Consider the following 21,432-nt stretch of genomic DNA (forward strand, 5'->3'; position numbering starts at 1 on the left):
AGGTCAGCCGTTCGCAGAACCCTCACAGTTGTCGGAAGTTGAAAATTCGTGATTTGACGTTTTGCCGATTTCAAATTATTTTTTCTTTTTTTGGGACAATCTGCCTCAAGGGTGAAACTGCTTTCAAGAACGACGGAAAATTGTCCATGGAGTTGTTTAGCATAGCCTAATACTTGGAGAGGCTCACTGGGGAACCCTCTCTGAGCCATCTCTGAGTTGAAGGAGTTGTATTAGTAATACTTCTAGGGTCATCATAACTTCCGAGTCCCTCTTTTAATGAAACACTATCTCTAGCCGTACATACACACATACATAAATATTATCAGAGATAGATCAACAGATTATTCGCTAGGTATGTATGCATATCGATGGCAGCCCGTAAGGTATAAGAATAAAGAGCTTCCCGAAAAAAAAATTGACCCGTTGCCTGCATATAGCGGGCGTGTTGAACACCTTTATAATTAGCAAATAACGAAGAGGGGGGATGTGTCGTAAGATGGTATTTTAAACAAGAAGCATATCCCGCATGACAACGCGCCAATCCACAGGCATCCCCCCTTCTCGGTTCGTCCATACTCGTCTCATGAGATCGCTGACCAGAACACAATTCCCCGCTGTTTGCATCTGCTGCTCTTGCAGAAGCTGCAGGAAGTAACCGCGGAATTGAGGGTCATCCGTCAAGCAGCCGCAGACGCATATGTTGAACACCATACTGCGCACGACATGCCGCGATGTGCTGACGTCTTCAGCACGCCTGAGACACGCAACTGTCTCCGTGACGAAGTTCATGATCTCTGGACATAGTGGGTAGTCCCCGGATAGAACGGAATGGAGATAGACAAGGGCAGACGTGCGGAATATGGCAGAGGTGAGGCGCCGTAGGCGACATTTTTCTGTTTCAGCAGGGTGGAGGTAATCATCGACATTGGTAGTCTTCAGTATGGTTTCGATACGCTGCCCGCGTCTGACGAGTTCAGGAACGCTAAGGCTACCAGTGTACTTGAGGTCTTCTTTCCAGCGTGCAAGATCAGCAATTTCAGCGAGGGCGATAACGTTGAGGGTGTCGCATCCCATAACACCTATCATTGAAAGCTCCTGCCTGCCGTCGACGAGGGCAGTGCTAGACGGATCACAGAGAGTTCGGAGTACTTTGAACATGGGACGACGAATCAGAGTCACGGAGGCGAGGATATCGTACCACATGGACGTCTTGACTATAAACCGCATACTGTCGGTGCAGGATATCAGTGCACTGGCTGGCGAAGAGGGGTTCCGCTCGAGGAAGGCGAGGGAAAATCGGCAAGCACTATGGAGGAATGCTTGCCATTGCCCTTGGCTGCCGGAGAAGAGGTGGTAGGAGATCATGCAAAGACTTGCAAAAGCATCTCCTTCCGTAACTGGTTCTATGGCCCTTTGGATATGTCTGTGGACATCACGGTCTTCAGGCGCACTGTAACCAATCAAACCACCTTGAAAACTCCTGCGGTGCAATTCCGCAAATAGGAGAACAGCCTCTCGGGCCGCATCACTGGAATTTATGAGATTCCAGACGACGGCGTCAACAGACCCATCGGCATGAGAGAACTGGATGGGAAGAACATTTTTCATATAATAATGCAATAATAAGTTTTGGTAGCCGTTCAGGTCGATCCAGTTCTGATAGAGGGGGTTAACGGAGATGGGCAAGCGATATCCTGAGGGTATGACGGTGTAGTCGTTGTCGTCTGGCCAGTGTACATTGTACATTGGCGATAATTCGCTGGTGTGAGGTCGGGGCAGCATAATTCGTGTGATTAGAGTCCTGTCCAAAGAAGGACTAACTATATATACCCGGTAATGATGCGGGCTTACATGATAACCGATTCCTGGGCGCTGCTATCATGATGTGAAGACACTTCTGCACTCATTCTAAGCAGGCCGGGTTCATGGTCCGCAGCCGAACTTGGTATAAGGGAGACTTGAATCGAACGTTCGAAAAATCGCTGAGCTGTGACTAGACGTTTTGAAGCCTGTGTAAATCAGGCAAAGGCTGTGACCCTTTAAACAAGTAGGCTATCGTCTGTTTGCAGGTCGGAGAAAACGAGGCTGCTTGACATAATCGAGATAACTTATGAATTGACAATGTAAAACATACGTCAGTCTCACCACAAGGCCTGAAGGCGCATGACAGGTCTGGTGCCAGATGACCCAAGGTGTACGCTATCGAAAGCTCAGGTGACCCACTAAGAATACACGACTGTAGTAATCCTTTACCCACCTTACAAGTCGCATGTCAACCAATCACGTTAAAAACATTCGTTTAATTAACATTTAACCTTCGCTGACGTTGAAATAAGAACTCACCTACAGAAAAATGTACTTTTCATCTTGGAGAACTACTTCGGCACCTATCGCATCAGACCGTATAATCTTCGACATTTGTCAAAGGAAGGTTTGGAATTGAACAATAGCAATAACACGGTGCAGGGCGAACCTATCACCGTGGAACGCAATCTCCGATGCATGATGGACCCGTGACTGGTCCGTGCACGCACCGGTAGTAGAGATAGTCGACACTGCCCCGTTATCAAGGGAGGGTCGCAGCGTCGGCGTTACTGCGAACGTCTTTATGTCGGTGCAAAGTTCAATTATGTAAGTGATCCCTAGATTGATTAATATCGCAAGGTACAAACAAATGAATATTTTTTCTTACAAGTCGAAGGGTCCGGAAAGGAATCCCGCCCCAATCAGGGGATCTCTACAGCAATCTATATGAGACCTTCTGATGGGCCATGATGTTCCGAATAGCTCGGCGCAGAAGATGATCAAGCTGTCAATTCGAGAACGTTATGACCGGATGACCGAATTTCAGAGAGGGCCTCCAATTTGAAAATTGAAACTACATGCGCATATAGGCCAAATGAGGAATCTATTACAATAAATGATAAGCAAATTAAATTCGGCTCACCGGGACCAACGGCGCCGTGCGGTGGCCCCAGGAGGCTATGTCTAGAAAAACAATACATAGCATTTGTATGGTCGTGTGTAGTATGGCACAGATGCATGTTCCTTGTAGTGTGATATACAGCTTGTGTGGTATGAAAATGTAAGATCTTGAGGAAATAATCGGTCCTGCTGCACACCAGGGGAGCGCCGAATACTTTTAATAGATCATGGAGGGATAGCAATGAATGGAAAAAAAAAAATTCATGTGTCGTAGGGATATAGCCTTTAGACAAGAAGCATTTGGGATTGTTGCATGACGACACGCCAGTCCACGGGCTCTCCTCGTTCTCGGCTGCTCCAAACTTCTCTCATAAGTTGAGCGACCACAGTACAATTCCCCACCGTCTCCGTCTGCTGCTCCAGCAGGCGATGCAAAAAGTATTGGCGATATTGAACGTTATCCGTCAGGCAGCCACATATGCAGATGCTGAACACCACGCTGCGCACAACCTGCCGCGTGCTCACATCTTCAGCACGCTTGAGACAATTGACCGTCTCCTTGATGTTCGTCATGATCTCCGGGCATTGCGGGTGATCACCAGAGATGACGGAATGGAGATAAACAAGGGCAGACGCGCGGAAGATATCAGATGTGAGCCGCCGTCGGCGTGACTTTTCGCTTTCAGAGAGGTGATCAGGGTCGCTGGTAGGCTTCAGGATGGCTTCGATAGCTTGTCCGCGTCTGACGAGTTCAGGAACGCTGAGTCTACCAGCACGCCGGCATTCATCCTTCCAGCATGCGAGATCAGCAATTTCAGCGAGGGCGAGCACGATCCGGTTTTCGCACCCCATGACACCCATCATGGAAAGCTCCGGCTTGCCATCATTAACGGCCGTGTTGGGATCATAAAGAGAACGGAGCACATCAAGGAATTTGGGGCGCCGGATCAGCGTCGCGGAGGCGAGGACATCGAACCACATGGACGTCTTGATGATAAATCGCATGCTATCGCTGCAAAAGCTCAGCGCCCAGTCTGGCGCATGATGTTTCCGCTGGAGAACTTTGATCGAAAATTCGCAAGCGCTGTCGAGGAACGCTTGCCATTGCCCTTGTCCCCCAGAGAAGAGAAAATATGAGACCATGCAAAGGCTTGCAAGAGCGTCTCCTTCCGTCACTGGTGCGCTTTGGATGCGCGTGTACACATCATGATCTGCTGGTGCAGTAGCGCCGATCGCACCTTGGGTGCTCTTGCGGTGCAAATCCGCAAGCAAACATGCAGCCTCTCTGGCTGAATCACTGGAATGTATGAGATTCCATATGAGTTTATCAATCGACCCGTCGACATGCAAATATTGGATACGGAGAACATGCTGCATATAGTGCTGCAATGATGCGTTTTGTTGCATGTTCAGGTTAAACCAGTTGTATTGGATGTTGTTGATGTGTTGGGGCAAGAGTAATCCAGAGGGTATGGTAACGTTATTCTCGTCTTCGTCCGGGAAGCATGCATGGTACGTTGGAGAGAAGTCACTGGTGTGTGGTCGAGGCAGGTTTGATTGCGTCCCTGCCAAAAGGAGGGCTTGAGTACTATGATACATACATACACTTAGTAGCGATACGGGGTCTTACATGATTGTTCTAAGCTATAAGTAGTGGAAGGATACGCAGGCAGCATAACCCCAGGATAATTTTCTCGAGTGTCCAATGGTGAATCAATGTCCTGCATCACCGGAAGTCCTACGATAACATGAGAAAACAAACAAGGGTATTCCACGATAGGAGTCTTACGAGCATCAGTATCCCCCCGAAGATAATCATTACGGGCTATACCCGGGTGTCGCTCATCGCTGGAGATCGACAGGGTCGGGGTTTGCGGACTCGTGCTTGGGGAAGCATAGTCCGCCGAAAGTGATAGTATAGAAGGTTCCTGGTCGTTGGGACGAGGCCCAGCACCAGAATGCCCCTTAATCATTCCTTGTGCAGCAAGAAAGTTTTTAATTTTTTCTCGTAGGTCGACGACCTTGTCGCTTGCCTATGGGGAATAGAGAGAGAAAAAATCAAAAGATAAGGGAATGATAAATAAAATGACATACACGCAACCATTCTGGACGCTTTGCGCCAAAACCGAGGCATTGTAGACGAAGACGGACGCAGGTCTGGCAGCTGCCCTCTGGGTTGGGCTGCTCGTCGCATTTCTAGGAGGGGGGAGGGGGGAATGAGCGCCTGATGACAAAGAAGCGACGATCGAAGATCGAAGGAGTGACGTGCGAGGACCTACCTTCCGACGGATTCTGCACGTGTAACAACCCGACTTGGCGCGCACAGCGCCTTTAGCCTTGGGCGCTCCGGTCCGTCTGGCCTGGGTAGGAGACTTTGGTGCGGGGGGCATGATGATTAGGAAGATGGAGGTATAAGGGGAGAGTGTGGGGTAAGAAAGATACAGGGAGAGAAATGATGTACAACGAGACAGAAAGAAACAAGAGGAAGCGACACAGGACGCATTCTATGTACGAGAGTATAAGTAGTAGCATAACGTTCGACGAGAACGGGGAACGACAACACCTGTTTGAATGGTCAAAATAACCAAAAAAGGAAAATAGTAAATCTATTAATATGAGTTGAACAGAAGGTAGTTTCGGGGTCTCTCCTTACCAAACATCCACCCCCATACCATGAGAACTTGCCAAGGGGCGCTTTTGCTTCCGCGCGTTAAACGGCACCCTTGCATCGCTGCCTTCCAAATCCAGGCGCTAGGTGATCATCATTCCTGTACGGCTTGTGTACGACAATGTACGCTTGTGTATCCCCCCCACTTTTGGGGTGGCAGTGTAAACCCAACTATACCAAAACATGTGCTGCCCTGCCTCGCAACAATCGCAGTGATATCCATCAGACAGGCCGACCCTCTCCGGTTCTTACTTTGAATACCGTCGGGAGACCCCATGGACCAACAATAACACTCAAAATGGATTCGCTTGTCAAATCATCCGCGCTTGTCGCTTTCCCCCAAGTATGAAATCGGTGAACAAACATTGCGTCTTCCGACCACAAGCGAATAGAGGTTCAACTGCATAGATATATCACTAGAAGAGGAACAGAACTGATGCCCGTGAGGCAATGAATGATGACAGTCCAGTTCAAATACATCCGGGGAAGCATGATTGGAAGAATAATGACGTGAGAGTGTTACTGTAGGTCAACTGAGCTGACTTGGATGAATGCCGTTATCTTGCTTTGTTTGTACTTTGTTCTAGTCCTCCGAAATGGGCGCTGCGGCAATGCCACTCGGTCCGCTTATACTCAAGTTCCTGACCTTGTGTCTCAACCCACTGCTACTCGATGCCGATCCTCCCCCAGTGCCCTGATTAGCGTCTGCCGGTTGCTTCGGCGCGCTACCGACGTTTCCACTCGGGTCTCCCGGCACAACGCCAGCGCCTGATCGTCGAGCTATAAGAGCACGAATGGCACTAAGCCATTTGATTTCTTCTTCTTCGCTTGGAGCACATAACAGTAGCGTCCTTTTCGTCGTGACTATCTTGAACGTAAAGTGCCCCTGCGAGTCATCGGGTACTGCTGACGATGATAATGGCGAAGTCGAAGGAGGTGGAAGGGGTGCGTTGTGCTTGTGACTCCGCATGTCGAACTCCAGGGCATCGAGAATCTCAGAAAACGAAAACTGTCGGTGCGGTTTTGTGTCCTGATAGCCACATTCAATTGGTCCCATGTTAGCAACAAATTCGACGTGGCAAGTACAAGAATACCCATTACCATGTGACTTCCCGAATAGACTAATTTTTCGCCATTTAACATAAACCACCGTTTACGCCAATTATGTCGTTTCGACCCGCATTTCATCAGGTAACCAGATAGGACTATCTTTGCCGCTTCTTTTGGTATGGCTTGCGTTCGCGTGGGCGATGAAGAAACCGCAGGGCGATTCTGCGACGAGGTCGAGTAGGTCCGCTGCGCACTTGGCGAAGCATCCTCTGAGTCCGAGGAGGTTATATTTTGAGCGTGGGATACCTTCGGAGGCGAATGCGAGACCGTAATGCGACAAGATGCTGATGGAGCCCCAGGAATCGGTATAGGGGGTGTTAGTAATGACGTTTGAGTTGAAATGGTCATAAGAGCCTCCCTAGCGTCCTGTATGGCCTGGACCCACCGCTGGACTTCCACTGGACTTTCAGCCTGGAGATAGAACGTTCTAACAGTAGAGACGACACCAAACGTATTGGTGTGTTTCTTGAGCGTGACTGGGGTGCATGAATGTACATCGGAGAGATCCAGCAGGCGCAATAGTTGGTATTCCGCGTTCGTCTTGTAATACGCGATGTGCGCAGGTCGAAGGACGAACCATCGTTTTTTCCATGTCTGTGATAATTGCTATACACACCAGATGGAAAGAAGACGGTCTCCGATGTACGAACCTTGCGTCGCTCGCCTTTCTTCCATAGATAGCCAGACTTGATCATCTTTTCATCGAAAGAGCTTTGAGGATTCTCGGCCTTTGTTGCGGTCCTCCAACCACCCTCCTCCTCCTCTTCGTCTTCGTCAGACTCTTCGCCACTTCCTGATTTTCCCTCTGCGATGGAAGATAGTGGAGGCTGAGAGGTGCTGCCTGAGATCGGGTTAGAACCATATGACTGAGATGTTGGGGAGAGAAGATCGGGTGACAGAGCTGAGTCAGAGTCAGACTCGGTACCAGAAACGTGTGGTTGTGACACTGGAAGGGCCTGCAGGGTTCAGATCGATCCGGATTGTGTGACAAAATCAGGAGAATTAGGATAGACTTGGTTAGATGCATACGAACCTTTTTAGGTCTAGCGGTTGAATGGACGGATAATTTTCTCTGTATTTCTTGGAGTGACGGCGGTGGAGCTGACCGTGAAGTACTGCTACTAGTCGTCATGGGTGGGAGTGAGATGGGTGTGGGTATTCGTGACGAAGAGGTCACAAGAAGTTCGTGTGACATATATAGTCACGATAGGCTTGGACTGCGCTCAGCGCTCGTACTGGACCAATGAGACTTTTGTAAGGGAAAAAAAGATTAAGAGGTGGTACTTGTGCGATGTTATATAGGCTAGACTGCGGACTAGTGATTCACATTGTGGCATGAAGTACCAGTGCTACCAGCGAGTGCATTGGCCCAATTGTCTTGTTCAAAGCGATACTAGAACAATATCAGCTGATAAGATCAAATGCAGCCGGTTCCAGATCTGGCAACCGCTGGCAGAGAGTTGCGTTTTGTCTTGACCTTCATCTCTCTCTCCTTCGACGATGACCTCTAAATTTGAAAAAGCTGTTGCATACGTCCAAGGTCTGGACAAGGATGGAGCGGGCCCTGATGCCTCTGTCAAGCTGGAGGCGAGTTTATCATTACTTTTGAAGATCGTCGATGAGCGATACTGATTGATGGACAGTTTTATAAATTCTACAAGCAAGGTACCTGTGTCACCTTTGTAGAATGATATATAAACTGACTTTTGTGGGCGATCAAAAGCTACTGTAGGAGATGCAGATCCGGCCAAGCAACCCTCTGTATTTCAATTCGTCGAGCGTGCTAAATGGTGAGTGGAATCAAACCTTGATGAGTCGACCTGACCTGTCTTGCAGGAATGCTTGGAACGGTGTCAAGGGAATGACGAAGAAGGAAGCGGAGGAGAAATACGTGGAACAGCTTATTAAAGTTTGTGATACATCTCGTCCGTTGATGTTGCGTTCTGAAGATGAAAATAGTACCTCAAGGAGAATCACCCGAATGAGAGCATTCTGAAAGAGTTGGAAGGATGAACTATGTGGTGCACGTGGATTGTAGGAAACTCGTGTTTTGTAAGAAGGATGAGCCGAACACATAGGAGTATGGCGAATGAGAACAGCAGCACGTTCTGAGCGAAGTTTATTCTGATAGGTGGCCACCAGAAGATGATGAAAGGGTGTTCGAGGACCTGTCAGATGACGACTGCAGCTGCGGCTGTGGTCTTGCTGTGCGTCTGTGGTAAGTTTCGGCGCCCGTTTTTCATTACCTGCCACCAAATGAAGTGTTCGATGGACGGATATGACAAAAGCCGACTTGCCGTGGCAGATATATAACGTTGGTGGCCGACATACGCTGAATCGAAACAAAGTTTGAACAGCAACGAATTAATGAGCTTCGAATTCTTCGTATGCAGTAGACATGGTAAAATCAAAATTGAGCTCAGCGAGACGCGCTAAAGCGAGCAGTTACGGCGTCAGATTATCATCGTGACATATATGCGACCCTCCCACACTGTCACAATCAAGCTTCACTCAACAAATCACATCATCAAGTCTCGTCGGAACTTAAGCGCCCCTTTTAGGATGCGTCTTATCTTCACCCTGAACCTTCTTCCAGCCACCATGTCATCCCAATTCAAATTTCACCTCTCGCGGCAGGCACTAACCTTTACAAGGACAGGGGGGCCCATCCTTCCTGTATACCCTTGCCTCGTGGTCAGTGAGATCTGTCACCGACATTCTAGCGGACGTGCGCTGCCTTACAATAACGGTGAGCATCGTCCAACGTCGTTCATGGCGTCCAAATGACAGACGTGGGCAGATCCATTCTCTCATAGTCGCTTAGAAGCATTTCGGTTTCAGTATATCGTTCTGGAACCCTCCCTCCTGTACCATGGTCACCCAGGCTCATGTTTCACTATCGAGCTTGGCTACTCGCGTACTTACATGCACCGATCACAAATTACGAACACTGTAACCATCTGGGACGCCCGAATCATCTGCCAAGAACAACGTCGATAGTTGTGCTCATGGTCGATGATCGTGAGAAAAGTACATAGAGTTACATTCAGACAACGATACAAAGGGGTAGAAGTTAGGCACACTGCTTGTCAGGGTTCGCAACATACAACGATCCTCGCGGAGCTAGACCATACTGAATCCTGGGTCGCGTACGGAAACCCGCTTCTTCTCGCTTGCCAGTATCCCGCGGAGGTGGAGAACGCTCCGCCACAAGTTCCTTCGTCATCTGCCATTCCATTTCCTGAACCCTGCATGTCACAATACCACCTGCGGCCCTGGCGAACCCAGAATCATGTCCAATGGGTCCAGTCCTCGAAGATGATAAAGAGGGACATGATGCCGGTCGGGAAGAGGTAAACCTGCTTTGATCGGATGATAAGCCAGCCAATCGTCCGTGCTCATTTGCACTAATGGAACTAGTCGAAGCTGTTCGATTTGATGTAGATCCGTCCGAAGCATTTCGCTGTACGACATCATAGCTTCCACCTAGCCGCTCTGCCTCCTCAGTGTTCGCTGTCCGGCCACTATGAACAGACAGCCGAATATCTCTGTTCCTTTGCTTATATTGGGTCTCATGAGAGTCCCGTGAACCATTTGATTCGTCGATCGACATGAGTCGCGGAGCTGGGTTAGGGTCCCGTAAATCTAACGGCTTCTGACCGCTAGAATTCCGTCGATCAAGTAAAGACGTCTTCATAAATCGCCCCCACCAGCTATCTGATCGGCGAATGGGGTTCGAAGGAAGTGGATACGAGTCGAGGATAGATGAGTGGCGTCCCGACGGTGTGATGGTTGCAGCAGACGAGTGCATCGTGGAGGGCGTCATAGGACTATGAGGCAGCTGCGGGGAAATACTCGGTGGGGAAGCATAAGTGTTGCTCGAAGAATTGCCGTTGAAAGACGAATTATCTCGTGACGAGCCGGGGTATGAAGTTATGGTGTTAGTTGAGTCGGACGCGACCTCATTCAAAGGACTGAGGGTGGAAATGGGTGCGGAGAAAGGCAGTTGGGTCCTCAGTGGGCGAAGGGGTGGCGAGTCTCGGCTCTTAGCATTGACGTCGACGTTGTCATGTTCACCATCAGGTGCGAGTGCCCTATGGTCTAGCCGATACGAGTCGTACTCTTCATCATGTGGCACAGAATCTGAGAATGGATCTATGTATGACCCCGAGCTGCCATCCTGTTCATGGGGGCGTCCGCTGTTGGGCATCACGTTGTATGAGTTGTTTCCTGCATTCATCAGGCCCTCGTGATCACCCTCAATTTTCTCCCAATCATCCCAACCTCGGCCGCTATTTCCTGCACTAGGCTCCCTGGAAATCATCCCGCGCACCATTGCGCCCACCGAGCGCATCGACCACGCACTAGTTCCACCACTGCCTTCCCTGTATAACCTATCTGCAGGACTGCCCCATCCAAATTGTCGCGTGTCTTCGTCGGCGAACATGTCACGGCGCGGGCGTTGTGTCAGGGGGGAACAATGTCTGCTTAACCCAAAACGACCGAGAGCTGCAGCCAGCGGGATGGCGCGTGGACCTAGAAATACGTAACTCCTTCGTTCAGAACTCATGGACAAGAAATCAGCGGGACCACCATCGGGACTGTCATCCTCATGGTCACCTCCAAGAATGAGGAACCTCCCGCGTCCCCGCGAACGTTGAATACACCAAATAGTTGCCAGTCCACCTGCAAGGAGCCCAATGATGCCGAAGGTGGTGCCTAGAGCAATAGAGGTTATGTCATTTTTACTAGAGCTGGAACCAGCACTGGCAGCACTGGTGGGATACCCCACCGACGTTGAGGATGCAACTGAACTACCCCCACTTGACCCAGAGGGGCCAGTTTGAGAGGGTGCAGGGAGAGAAACGATGGCCGGAGTCGAACCTGCAGGTGGCGAGCTATAATAGGAGACCATGGACGAGCTAGAAGGGTTGTATATTTCCACAGTAGCAGACGCAGGTGAGGAGGATCCGTAGCCTGAGTTCGATCAGACATGAACAAATAGCTAACAGGGAGGAACTCACCAAAGGCGAAGAGCACTTGACCGTTGCACTGTACTGCTAGATGGTTCTTACGAGCGCCAAGTTGCTGAAGAGATTGTACTTCTTGCCAGACCATGGGATTTTGGGTGGTATTTAGTATCCATCCATCGCCATAGGTTGTTTGTAGTTCGCCATCGCCGCCCCCATGAATTAAGATTTCTCCAGTGGCGAGAACAACAGCTGCGAAGTCGCGACGTGGATTTGGTATGGTGGAATTCGAGAGTGTTATCGTATCCCATGTGAGAGTTGCCTGTGTTGTGTCAAGAGACCAGATGGTATTTAGGGGTATAAGCTTCCCAAATGATACGCAATATCCACCCAAGACAATGAGTCGTCCGTCAGGGAGAATGAGCGATGCATGCCCATAAATGTCAGGCGGTGCATTACCACCAGACGGAAGCCCCACGAACTCTTGTAACACAGGGTTGAAGAGGTAATGATCAAAGAACGCATTTCCTGACCCATCAGCCTTCTCACCACCAACAATCCAGACCTTGCCACCAGTCGACGATGCCTGAATGACGAATCCTTCTCATTGGTTCACCAGCCCAGTTCAGAGGCTCAACGAAAAATGACGGGTCCGTACGATCGTAAGCGGAAACAAGCGTGGCAGAATCATTGAGGGTAGTAAGGACCGTTTGTGAATTCGGTCCTGGCTGACCTCCGAAAAGTATGAATGAAGTAGTGTTGAATGCAGAAAGGGTGTGCCATCCCAAACTGGGAGAAGAGCTCGTGGTTGTTATATTTGAAAGCAGCTGCCACGGCGGGGAAGTGGCGCTGAAGGATATAGAAAGGTCGAGTAACAATAGTTCTGATGTGGGCGGTGCGGATGTGTACGAGTATTGATCGTATTGGTCTGTCAGACCTCCGTGAATGTATAGAAGGTTTTCTAATAGAGCTGCAGCCTGTGCCCATCTGTCGCACCGTCACTGATTAAGTGCTCGCGTCGACAGACATGATTGACATACCTGGGTAGTGGCGTATATTGACATAGGGCAAGCGGTATCAAGTACGGCAGCACGGCAGCGGCGCGCCAACCACTAGCCATATAGTATAGCGGAAGAATTGACAGAAAGGCTTGAGAAAGGTATAAGTTAGTTGTAAGAGTGAAGATGTAAGTCGTTTTTTCGTGAAATGTCGTCAACGGAGGAGAGTACAAGCTGCAGGTGGAGTGTTCGGTCACATAGGTATAACTTGAACCGCAGTGGGCCTAGGCCCACGTGAAGTTGAAATAAACCATCATTCCAATATGGGGTGCCAAGCTTTTAGCCGAGTACTACATCGCTTGCCACAAACCTGCAACAGCCCACAGAAAGTTGATGAGTCGGTGACAACCTCACAATCCACCAAAATAATAAACGTCACTTTGGAGTGGTTCGCGAATTCGAAGCGTCTTACTGTGCCATCGCTTATGACTGCCTGGCAATTGGCAGCCTGAGTGGACACGCCATTCAGGTGCTCAATAGAGGGAAGTAATGTTAATGCCGAACGTGCATGTGAGTACTCATCCAGGCTGTCGCCCCGAAATCCCCAGAAACTCTGACAGGCGGTCCTCATTCTTCCATCGCGTTGGAATTGCATGGACCCCCGGCCATCACGAAATCAATAAACGTGCAGATCAACTCCCGAAAGACGCAATGACTCGCATGTTGCAACATATGCTAACGAAGACGCGATAGGGAGAATTTGCTGAAGAGATGGACCGAAGGTTGGAGACGCGATGCGGCCTTACAAACAAGACTATTTGCACCCATTAACAGACTTCCCCCTACGCCGAAACCTCGACACTATATTATCACCACTCCGGGAAGTTTGCGGTCACCTCATCTAATGTCGTACACGGAAAATACCTCATTCATATCCACCGAAACCGCCAGTTGCCTGCGCGGAGAACCACAACTGACACGAGAACACTATGCAATTGCCCTCCATTCACTCGCCAGCGAAATCATGGGTACGGAGAAAGTGATTATGGCGATAGTTAAAATTATGGAAGAATCTGATGCATTCAAGAAGGGAAGACAGAGATGATGAGGAAGATATCGAAGAGAGAATAGAGGGAGAGGGAGGAGAGGGTTGGGATACAGGAGGAAAGGAACGGTGAGTAAGGGAAAGGGCCAGGTTGATCATGATGAGTAGAGGGTGACGATGGAGGGAGCGTGGAGGGGTTGTTTCATAACAATCGGCATGGACTCCCGAATCAGACACTTTCTAAGTTAAAATGAACCTCCAAAGAACTGTCTGAGGAAATATCACGGCCGAATTGTCAGTGACAGTGATACTCAGGTCAAAGGAGTGTCAATCCCCAGCGCATCATGTATCATAGTTGCATACCAGAGGGTAATGGTAGGTGATCTATAATTCTCAATAACTTACAAAAAAGGCCTCAGACTCGCTTTGTAAATGTCAGCGGAACATCCATGACGCCTAACGTGACAGTCATTTTGGCCTGCATAACTCTTTCGCGCCATTCCTCTTTGGTTTCCTTCTCTCCGGTAGAGTCATTGACAGACAGGAGAGGCTCAACGCGCCAGTCACGTAGAAGCAGTACTAGGAAACAAACGCCCTCGGTCATCGCGAACTTTTTGCCAAGGCAGGACCGCGGGCCTAGAAGCATCGTTGAATGATCATAGATGTGAACGAAATCGGCAGCATAGTACATACCGACGCTAAAACTAGTGTGATCTTCGCCGTCTATAATATGTGCATTGCTCGTGTTATTCGCAAACCACCGTGCAGGTTTGAACTCTTCTGGGTCAGGGAAATATTTTGGGTTGTAATCTAGTCATCCTGTAGGGTGAAAGAGGATTCAAGAATAAAATAGCCACACGTACGGACACCAATCATGTCGACCAAGACCTATTTATCCACAGATTAGCCATCTTCTAGGGGCACGAATTGCAACTTACATGTGTACCTTTCTTGACTGGCAACAACTTCGGTTCCTCGCCATTGCCCGAAAGATTAAGCACTGTATCTTGTTTCGCCTCCCTTATGAGATAGACACCAGCAGCTGGGAAGAGCTCAGTTTGAAATTGGTTAGAAGAAAAATCACATACGGAACATTCTAGTTCCTTCATAAAATGCTGCGATAGCCTTGTCCAGTTTGTTATAGTCTTCGTATGTCTAAAAATGCGATTATGTAGATGTATTTTGGAGACGCTGATTCAAACAAGCTCACAATCTCGCCATTTTCGCGCCCTTTAGTGACTTCGTGGACTTGCTCGACTATCTCATCTTGAATAGATGGATGTAATGATAAGAAACCAAGGGTAGCTGCCAGACTGCTTGATGTGGTCTCTGAAGAATTTCTTAAAACACCCGTATGATCAATGTGGAAAAACATACCATGGCCAGCAAATAGCAATGCAAAGACATTTCCGATCTACAGCGACCATTCAGCATTTATTCTCCGAAATTTTAGAAAAGAGTACCAATTCTTTGTTGTCCAGACGTAGTTTTCCCTCATCATTTTCGTTCGCTCGAACAAACAATGAAAGGATGTCTTTCGATGTGTCATTATCTACTGAAGAATTTATGGCTTCACTCCTCGCCCGGACGTGGGAATCCATGAATGCTCTCATGATATCGAACGCTTGACGGGTCTGCCGAATCCTATGGATCGTAATGTAATGTCAATGGCATTCAACTCGAAGAATCCGAGCAGAAAAAATTACCATGACAGCGGCAGTTTCCAAGCCCATTTTGGAGCTGCAATCGCAAAGGTATTTCTAAGCGTTATAATCTCCATGCATTGCTGAATTGTCATTCGACCATCATGAGAGGGGGGGTCTCCCCAGGAAAATGGGAGACCGAAGCCGGCAGTGGCCATGATGATGAGGGTGAACTGCAGATACTTAGCCTGAAGTATGAATGCTGTACGGGACACCGACTTTGGTTGTCAGTGATTGGACACGTTGAACGTCTATTGTCCTTTTCTCTCCCCACCCTTCACAGTCAATCATTTCAGAATATACTTTATTTGTAGTATTCCAGACAAGTTGATAACTGTGAGAATAGGTTATGGTAGGTGTCTCCCGAAGCCAAAAAAAAACGCACGTATCATTATTAAATGCAGGTGCAGTGATCCTCCTGTGCTTTCTCCATTGATCCTGGGACGTCGCTGCAACGACATTCGGACCCCAAAATCTGACATTCATTGGAATGGTGCGATAGTTTGATGGAGAAAGGTCAACTCACAGAAACACACGACCCATATCATCAGTCTTCCCAAATGCACCCGTCTTATGACCAATGGTCACGACCTGCTTGGCGACATCCAGCGATCGCGTATATATTGACGGTACGCCAGAGAAAAAAGGTACCACCGAGACCGTGTCACTGCCAAAGCGACGATAAACTAGTGGTGGACAGAGATATCGGTGAATGCACCAAATGTGTGAGGATGTCGACACTTACTATTTCTAGTATGCCTCCACGTCCAGACGAAGATTACTCCTGGTGGATTGCATTAGGCTATAGTATCGTACTTTGAAAGAGAAAATCCATTATACCTGGATTCCATGACCTTTCTGGTACGAGCACGCCGAGCAAACTGAGAGGCTGGAATGGCACCCATAGGCCCGGAAGGTAATCCACTGCCTAAGCGAAGAGTTTATGATGATTCGGAACGTCATAAGCTTCGTACCTTTAGACCGGACACGAACTTGAAGGCCTTCGATACCGTGACTGCTGCGACTAACGCAGTCGTTGCAGTCGTCCAAGATAAATCTATACAGGACATTAATTTCAGCCCATATTCACTGGAAGGTCATCGAGGAATCCACTAACTCATTCTTGATTTTATGGAATTTGGAACACAGTGAGCCGCGAATGAAGCTTCAAGTGAATCGAGCTATTTAGAATATATCTGGCCTGGGGACTCATCGCAACGACTCGGAGTGTGTGCCGTCGGTTACAACTTACCGTGCAGTGACCGTGGCACCACAGTTCACAAGCTGGTTGAAACGCAGCCAACATGAGAGTACTCTCGGAGACCCTCGGACTCCTTTCCTGAGTTGGCCGCATGCATCGCAGTCCCCTAGTAACCAGCAATTGCCAATGCAGCGAATAAGGACATTTCTGTGGCGGATGATTTGGGCGGATGGTATGCCATGAAAGTTCAAGTTGAATGAATGCTAAATACGTAAACGGACTCGGAGCGCTCAGCGCTCGGTTATCAATCATCTTCCGACTGTTGTACCACGCTACCTTAACAAGTACTCAGGCTGCCAGCAGCTACAAAGCCGCAGCCACGGAGGGAACTTACTAGCCGCCACCATCATCATGTCCGATAATTCATGGCATACGGTGTAAGCATGTCGTTCCCATCTTCCAGTCTTGTCCAAAACTGTACCATCATCATGATAGTACCATACGGGTCCCCTTCGCAAACCCCAAACACGCAACGATAGCGATGCAAGTGATTGATGTGGATCCAGAGCTTCAGAGAGAAGCCGTTAAACGCACGTTGACGGTGGACGGCAATGATCTCGTCGCGTATGTATTCACGAGAGGTCTTGAACCTATCGCACATTGTATTTAATGAAACGCAGGTCATTCGCGACTTCAACTGTTCGACTGGCAAGGCTGACAACAAATGGCTTTCTGGAGAACGTAGATCTGGTGGCACGGACTATTGGCGAGTTTGGAGAGGACTCGGAACGACAGCAAGTCTAGGTGATCATTTGGAAATCAATGGTTTGTAACAGTGGGACATGAAGTTCCCTTCGACAATCTTCATGGTACAGAAAAGTTCACCAATCGCCGAACTGCGACCATCTACTTTACATGTAATTTTATTCAACTTCCTATGCGTCGTCCGCGTTACCCTCAGCTTCCTTTGCCTTCTTCTTACTCTTTTTGCTCTCACGGAGGGACTTGGACAGCAGGCCCTTGAGCTCATCATCTTCCAGTTCCTTCTCGGCCTTCACCAGTTCTGGCTTGTACCACACCGGAGGGTGAGTCAACAGCAGCGGGCCAGCAGGAACTAATGCAATAGTAAAGTGGAATGCTGCCACAAATGTGTTTGCAGGAGTGTACCTACGGCGATGTTATTAAGAGCGTCAGGAGCTAGGGACGTGACGTACACAACTTCATACGGCTTGATCAAGCCATGTTGCACGGCTTCTTGAAGACCAAGTCTTGCTCTCTTCTCATCCTCCAGTGCACGAACATTGAATGGAAAGGCGCCAGCCTTTTTCTGTACTTCAGAGAATACGGCACGCGAATTCTTCATCTTCAATTGATAAGTTACTGAGCTATCTTTTTGGTAGATGGTCGTCCGAGAATCTTCGATACGTGCCTGTTGAATGTTCAGCGATCAAGATTCATTTTTCGTTTGCAGTTAGCATCAGACCTTGCCATCCTCTCCTGAAGAAATGAGAATATCAATTCCATAAACCTCGTCTTCCGCGAACGTGATCAGCTCAATGTCGCGTCTCTGCGTTTCGTTCGGGTTGAGAATGATACGCTTCTTGCCATCAATGACATTTTGCGACTGCTGACAAGAAAGCATGCCTGAATCCGTAGCATCAGATTTGCACTTGAATTTATCACAAAACTCACCTTCGACAGGCTTGCAATCCCAAGCTGCAGCAGTTTTCGCGACGGCATCGGTAACTGTGAAGTTTTTATTGCCGACCTTCACAAGCCTCATGGCGATCTCAGCTGCATGCCAAGCTGCCTTGATTACATCTGCTTTTCTGCCAGTTACGGGTTCTTGCTCAGATGCGCCGACGACGATTGTCTCCGCACTGATAGCAGCGAAACCGTCGATGTGTGCACCGATGTGGATCTTTACTACATCGCCTTTAACAAGGGCCTGGGATGATAGGGGATCTGAACTAAAACAGAGTGAAGTTCTAAAATGGTCTACAGGATGAAATATAAAAAACCACGTACGCCAGAGGAGAGAAGTGGGAGACGGTGTTATTTACAGAAATCGATGTGGGGAATGCAAGGCCTGTTGTCGAACGTGATAAACATTATTTCAAAAACATAAAAGTGATCTGACGTACCCTTGCTCGTTTTAACACCCTTCACGGCTTTGTTGTAAACTCCACCAGTCCCCTCCTCGATGAACTTGTCACCCTCGATACAAAGATCAATGATCTTTGCGTCCTCGACGCAGAGTTCGATCAGTTTCTTCATAACATCGTGTACGATGTCACCAGCAGTCTATACGACATCGCAGTCGTTCGATCAGACTTCATGAACCAAGCAAGGTGATTACTACGCCCTTCATACCTTGTACTTTGTTACATCGGCTTCGCTGATCAGCCGTGGTTTTTCTGTAGGCTTCGGTGCGTCTGTAGTAGTCTCAGCCATAGTGTAGGGTAGATGAATAATCGAAAGAAGAGAATGCACGCGATGATTGAATAGATTGACTTGCAGGCACCTCAAACTTGGTATTCCCGATATGGTATATCTCTTTCCTAGTAACCATGGTCAAAACTCCTGAGTCTTTCCATATGCTAGAAAGTATGGAAAATTCTTCAATAACTTCCAAAAGACCAGCATGCTACATGGGCATTTTCAATGATGTCGCCCTTGTCGAAAGGAGCTTGCCGACGGTGTACGGACGTGTTTGCGTAACATGACGCCATCTGGGAAACCGAATATTTGTTCATGAAGCGATCTATGCAGTGCCAGCGTAGCTCTGTGAACACGTAACCAGTACTACGCTCAATTTTCCGATCCTTTTTCAAGCTGACTCAAACGGAATCTCATTCAGCGGTTTCCTGACATCTCCCCGGTGTACCTCAATATCCGGGTGTAGGATCACACGAATTCATCTAGGATGAATAGAACCGTAGCCAATCGCTCATACTGTCCATGGAAGCGAGCGGTAAAACAAGTACTGCGCTATTGACAAACTCATACTCTCTCCTCAGCAAAAACAAGAACGGGTTCATGAGGCTGACTGGATGTTCAAGCTAAGTCCAAGTCAAATAAATATGGTCGAATAGAACAAGCTGAAGTTATACAAGATAGGATAGTAAGTTGAGCATACAATATACACACGAACTTATGTATCTAAGCATTGTAATGTTCGGGCCAGGTCCATGCGATGAACACCGGCAGGAGAGGCCGCATAAGGTATGGACTTTCTTTGGTTACTTTCCGCCAGCGCTCACGATGAAGCTTCAGCCACCCACGCATGCCCCCATGCTCATGAGTAATATCCAGGCTTCTGCGTTTCGAGATGATGGGTCACCTCACACCATCGCCCTCTGAAATACCATATCCGGTACAAACAGTGTAGTACCTTTACGCGGAGCGTTAATACTTGACCCATGGAGATCTTCATTCTTTTTCGCACTGTTTTATTAAGCCTCTTCTCCTCTTCTCTAAAAGGTACCTCTGACCAGGAGACTATCTTGGTACGTGCTTCTTCCGGTGGGATATAAACAGGGGGAATGAATGCTATGAGTGTTACCAAGAAATTAGTCGTGAGGTTTCTTCTGGAAGCTCCAGTTACCACGAATCGACGCTCTAGTTTGCCTCTAGTTACACTTGCTAATTGAAGTTCAAAGAAGTGTCACTGACCACGGTTAAGTCAGGACGATGATACACCATATGTCTCTCTATACTCCCTCATTTCCTGCAAAGTCTTCTTCTCTTCTTCTGTTGTCTGCCCTTGTGCTTCTTTCTCCTCTAACCATTGTACCAGGTCCCGCATCTTCAAGACACTTCGAACCTTCCCCTTACCTCCAAGTAAAGTCTCCAGTTTCATCACCGAGCTAATCTTGCAACCATGCTCGTCTATCTCGGAAAACTCCTCCCGATCGAGAAGCTGTACAACCCCGACCACTTCTCCGCCCTGCCGAGCCACGAGTTTTATTGTGGAGCTTGCTGCAAGTCCGGTGGTCATCACATCGTCCACAATCACCACACGCCATTTCTGATTGCAACCCGACGGCCATCCGACGACATTGCCGCCTTCACCGTGATCTTTTACTTCCTTCCGATCGTATGCGAACCTAACATCGCGGCCATGCATGGATAGTACGAGCGCGGTGCAAGCTGCGAGGGAAATGCCTTTGTAGGCGGGTCCAAAGAGAATATCGAAGTCAGAAAAGGGGTTGGCCATGGGATCATCATCGTCAGAGGCCGGAGCACAGAGTGTGGCAGCGTAAGCTTGTGCGACTGTATGTAAAATGGTACCATCGGACATGAGACCCGCATTGAAGAAATAAGGAGATTTACTGGTGTGTGAGTCCAGGATAAGTCGATGGAAATGTCAGTGCCATGTTACTCACCGGCCAGATTTGAGCGTGAAGTTGCCGAATTTAAGAGCACCAACTCGCGCAGCTTCCTCGAGGAGCTGTGTCTTGTAAGAATCGAGCGAAGACATGGTGGCACGTAACGGAGAGGTCTAGCCGCAGATAAGATAGTATTCGAAAAATTGGACTCTAGAGCGTTAATTATGTGTCACGTGAGCGATTCATGTCCGCTGAACTGGAACCGCTGATCTTACGCTGATCGAAAGTACTGAACAAGCGTTGATCCTTATTCAAAATGCCGGTACAATCGACCGCATATCAGCGGAAAGCTTTCAATCGCAACCATATCAGTACCCCATATCATATTCGCCAGAATATTCATACCTTGAAGACAAAAGACTCGGGAGGGATGCATCTTGGGACTACAGGCAACGACTGTGTGCACTGTGGCAGCAGGACT

General features: G+C 48.4%; 9 protein-coding genes across 9 annotated transcripts; 2 read left to right on the top strand and 7 right to left on the bottom strand.

Moving 5' to 3' along the window:
• Window positions 1–504: 504 nt before the first annotated feature.
• Window positions 505–1,365, bottom strand: EDB93DRAFT_1086681 (fungal-specific transcription factor domain-containing protein; the record flags this gene model as incomplete). The annotated part of the gene is made up of 1 exon (XM_041445986.1): window positions 505–1,365. The coding sequence occupies one exon, from the start codon at window positions 1,363–1,365 to the stop codon at window positions 505–507; it is 861 nt and encodes a 286-aa protein (XP_041307040.1).
• A 1,452-nt stretch (window positions 1,366–2,817) lies between these two features.
• EDB93DRAFT_1149865 (fungal-specific transcription factor domain-containing protein) lies at window positions 2,818–5,431 on the bottom strand. The gene is made up of 5 exons (XM_041449649.1): window positions 5,205–5,431; window positions 5,020–5,121; window positions 4,715–4,958; window positions 4,556–4,663; window positions 2,818–4,490 (listed from the first exon to the last, which is right to left on the bottom strand). The coding sequence occupies exons 1-5, from the start codon at window positions 5,313–5,315 to the stop codon at window positions 3,211–3,213; spliced, it is 1,845 nt and encodes a 614-aa protein (XP_041307041.1). The 5' UTR covers window positions 5,316–5,431; the 3' UTR covers window positions 2,818–3,210.
• Window positions 5,432–6,176: 745 nt separating this feature from the next.
• On the bottom strand, window positions 6,177–7,835 carry EDB93DRAFT_1086433 (uncharacterized protein; the record flags this gene model as incomplete). The annotated part of the gene is made up of 4 exons (XM_041445970.1): window positions 6,177–6,623; window positions 6,695–7,297; window positions 7,354–7,659; window positions 7,737–7,835. 4 exons carry the CDS (start codon window positions 7,833–7,835, stop codon window positions 6,177–6,179), a joined length of 1,455 nt encoding a protein of 484 aa, XP_041307042.1.
• Window positions 7,736–9,072, top strand: EDB93DRAFT_1149873 (acyl-CoA-binding protein). Its single transcript, XM_041449650.1, has 5 exons — window positions 7,736–8,290; window positions 8,347–8,368; window positions 8,427–8,493; window positions 8,540–8,612; window positions 8,663–9,072. The coding sequence occupies exons 1-5, from the start codon at window positions 8,204–8,206 to the stop codon at window positions 8,714–8,716; spliced, it is 303 nt and encodes a 100-aa protein (XP_041307043.1). The 5' UTR covers window positions 7,736–8,203; the 3' UTR covers window positions 8,717–9,072.
• Window positions 9,073–9,633: 561 nt separating this feature from the next.
• EDB93DRAFT_1286409 (uncharacterized protein) lies at window positions 9,634–12,793 on the bottom strand (the record flags this gene model as incomplete). Its single annotated transcript, XM_041454508.1, has 4 exons — window positions 9,634–11,680; window positions 11,728–12,273; window positions 12,332–12,660; window positions 12,714–12,793. The coding sequence occupies 4 exons, from the start codon at window positions 12,791–12,793 to the stop codon at window positions 9,777–9,779; spliced, it is 2,859 nt and encodes a 952-aa protein (XP_041307044.1). The 3' UTR covers window positions 9,634–9,776.
• A 1,338-nt stretch (window positions 12,794–14,131) lies between these two features.
• EDB93DRAFT_1104522 (cytochrome P450) lies at window positions 14,132–16,489 on the bottom strand (the record flags this gene model as incomplete). Its single annotated transcript, XM_041447419.1, has 15 exons — window positions 14,132–14,352; window positions 14,410–14,526; window positions 14,580–14,604; window positions 14,655–14,758; window positions 14,805–14,871; window positions 14,927–15,045; window positions 15,094–15,130; window positions 15,180–15,360; window positions 15,423–15,607; window positions 15,639–15,753; window positions 15,805–15,894; window positions 15,946–16,105; window positions 16,165–16,203; window positions 16,260–16,347; window positions 16,394–16,489. 15 exons carry the CDS (start codon window positions 16,487–16,489, stop codon window positions 14,132–14,134), a joined length of 1,644 nt encoding a protein of 547 aa, XP_041307045.1.
• Window positions 16,490–17,031: 542 nt separating this feature from the next.
• EDB93DRAFT_1251104 (CTAG/Pcc1 family) lies at window positions 17,032–17,424 on the top strand (the record flags this gene model as incomplete). Its single annotated transcript, XM_041453116.1, has 3 exons — window positions 17,032–17,057; window positions 17,116–17,244; window positions 17,301–17,424. 3 exons carry the CDS (start codon window positions 17,032–17,034, stop codon window positions 17,422–17,424), a joined length of 279 nt encoding a protein of 92 aa, XP_041307046.1.
• Window positions 17,425–17,430: 6 nt separating this feature from the next.
• Window positions 17,431–19,074, bottom strand: EDB93DRAFT_1286419 (peptidase M24, structural domain-containing protein; the record flags this gene model as incomplete). The annotated part of the gene is made up of 7 exons (XM_041454509.1): window positions 17,431–17,787; window positions 17,835–18,049; window positions 18,104–18,264; window positions 18,313–18,590; window positions 18,649–18,709; window positions 18,765–18,924; window positions 18,994–19,074. The coding sequence occupies 7 exons, from the start codon at window positions 19,072–19,074 to the stop codon at window positions 17,556–17,558; spliced, it is 1,188 nt and encodes a 395-aa protein (XP_041307047.1). The 3' UTR covers window positions 17,431–17,555.
• Window positions 19,075–20,305: 1,231 nt separating this feature from the next.
• EDB93DRAFT_1086473 (phosphoribosyltransferase-like protein) lies at window positions 20,306–21,103 on the bottom strand (the record flags this gene model as incomplete). Its single annotated transcript, XM_041445973.1, has 2 exons — window positions 20,306–20,954; window positions 21,009–21,103. The coding sequence occupies 2 exons, from the start codon at window positions 21,101–21,103 to the stop codon at window positions 20,306–20,308; spliced, it is 744 nt and encodes a 247-aa protein (XP_041307048.1).
• Between the last annotated feature and the right edge of the window lie 329 nt (window positions 21,104–21,432).

Source organism: Suillus bovinus (genome assembly GCF_016758785.1).
Source record: "Suillus bovinus strain UH-Sbo-P2 chromosome Unknown EDB93scaffold_33, whole genome shotgun sequence".
Lineage (NCBI taxonomy): Eukaryota > Fungi > Basidiomycota > Agaricomycetes > Boletales > Suillaceae > Suillus > Suillus bovinus.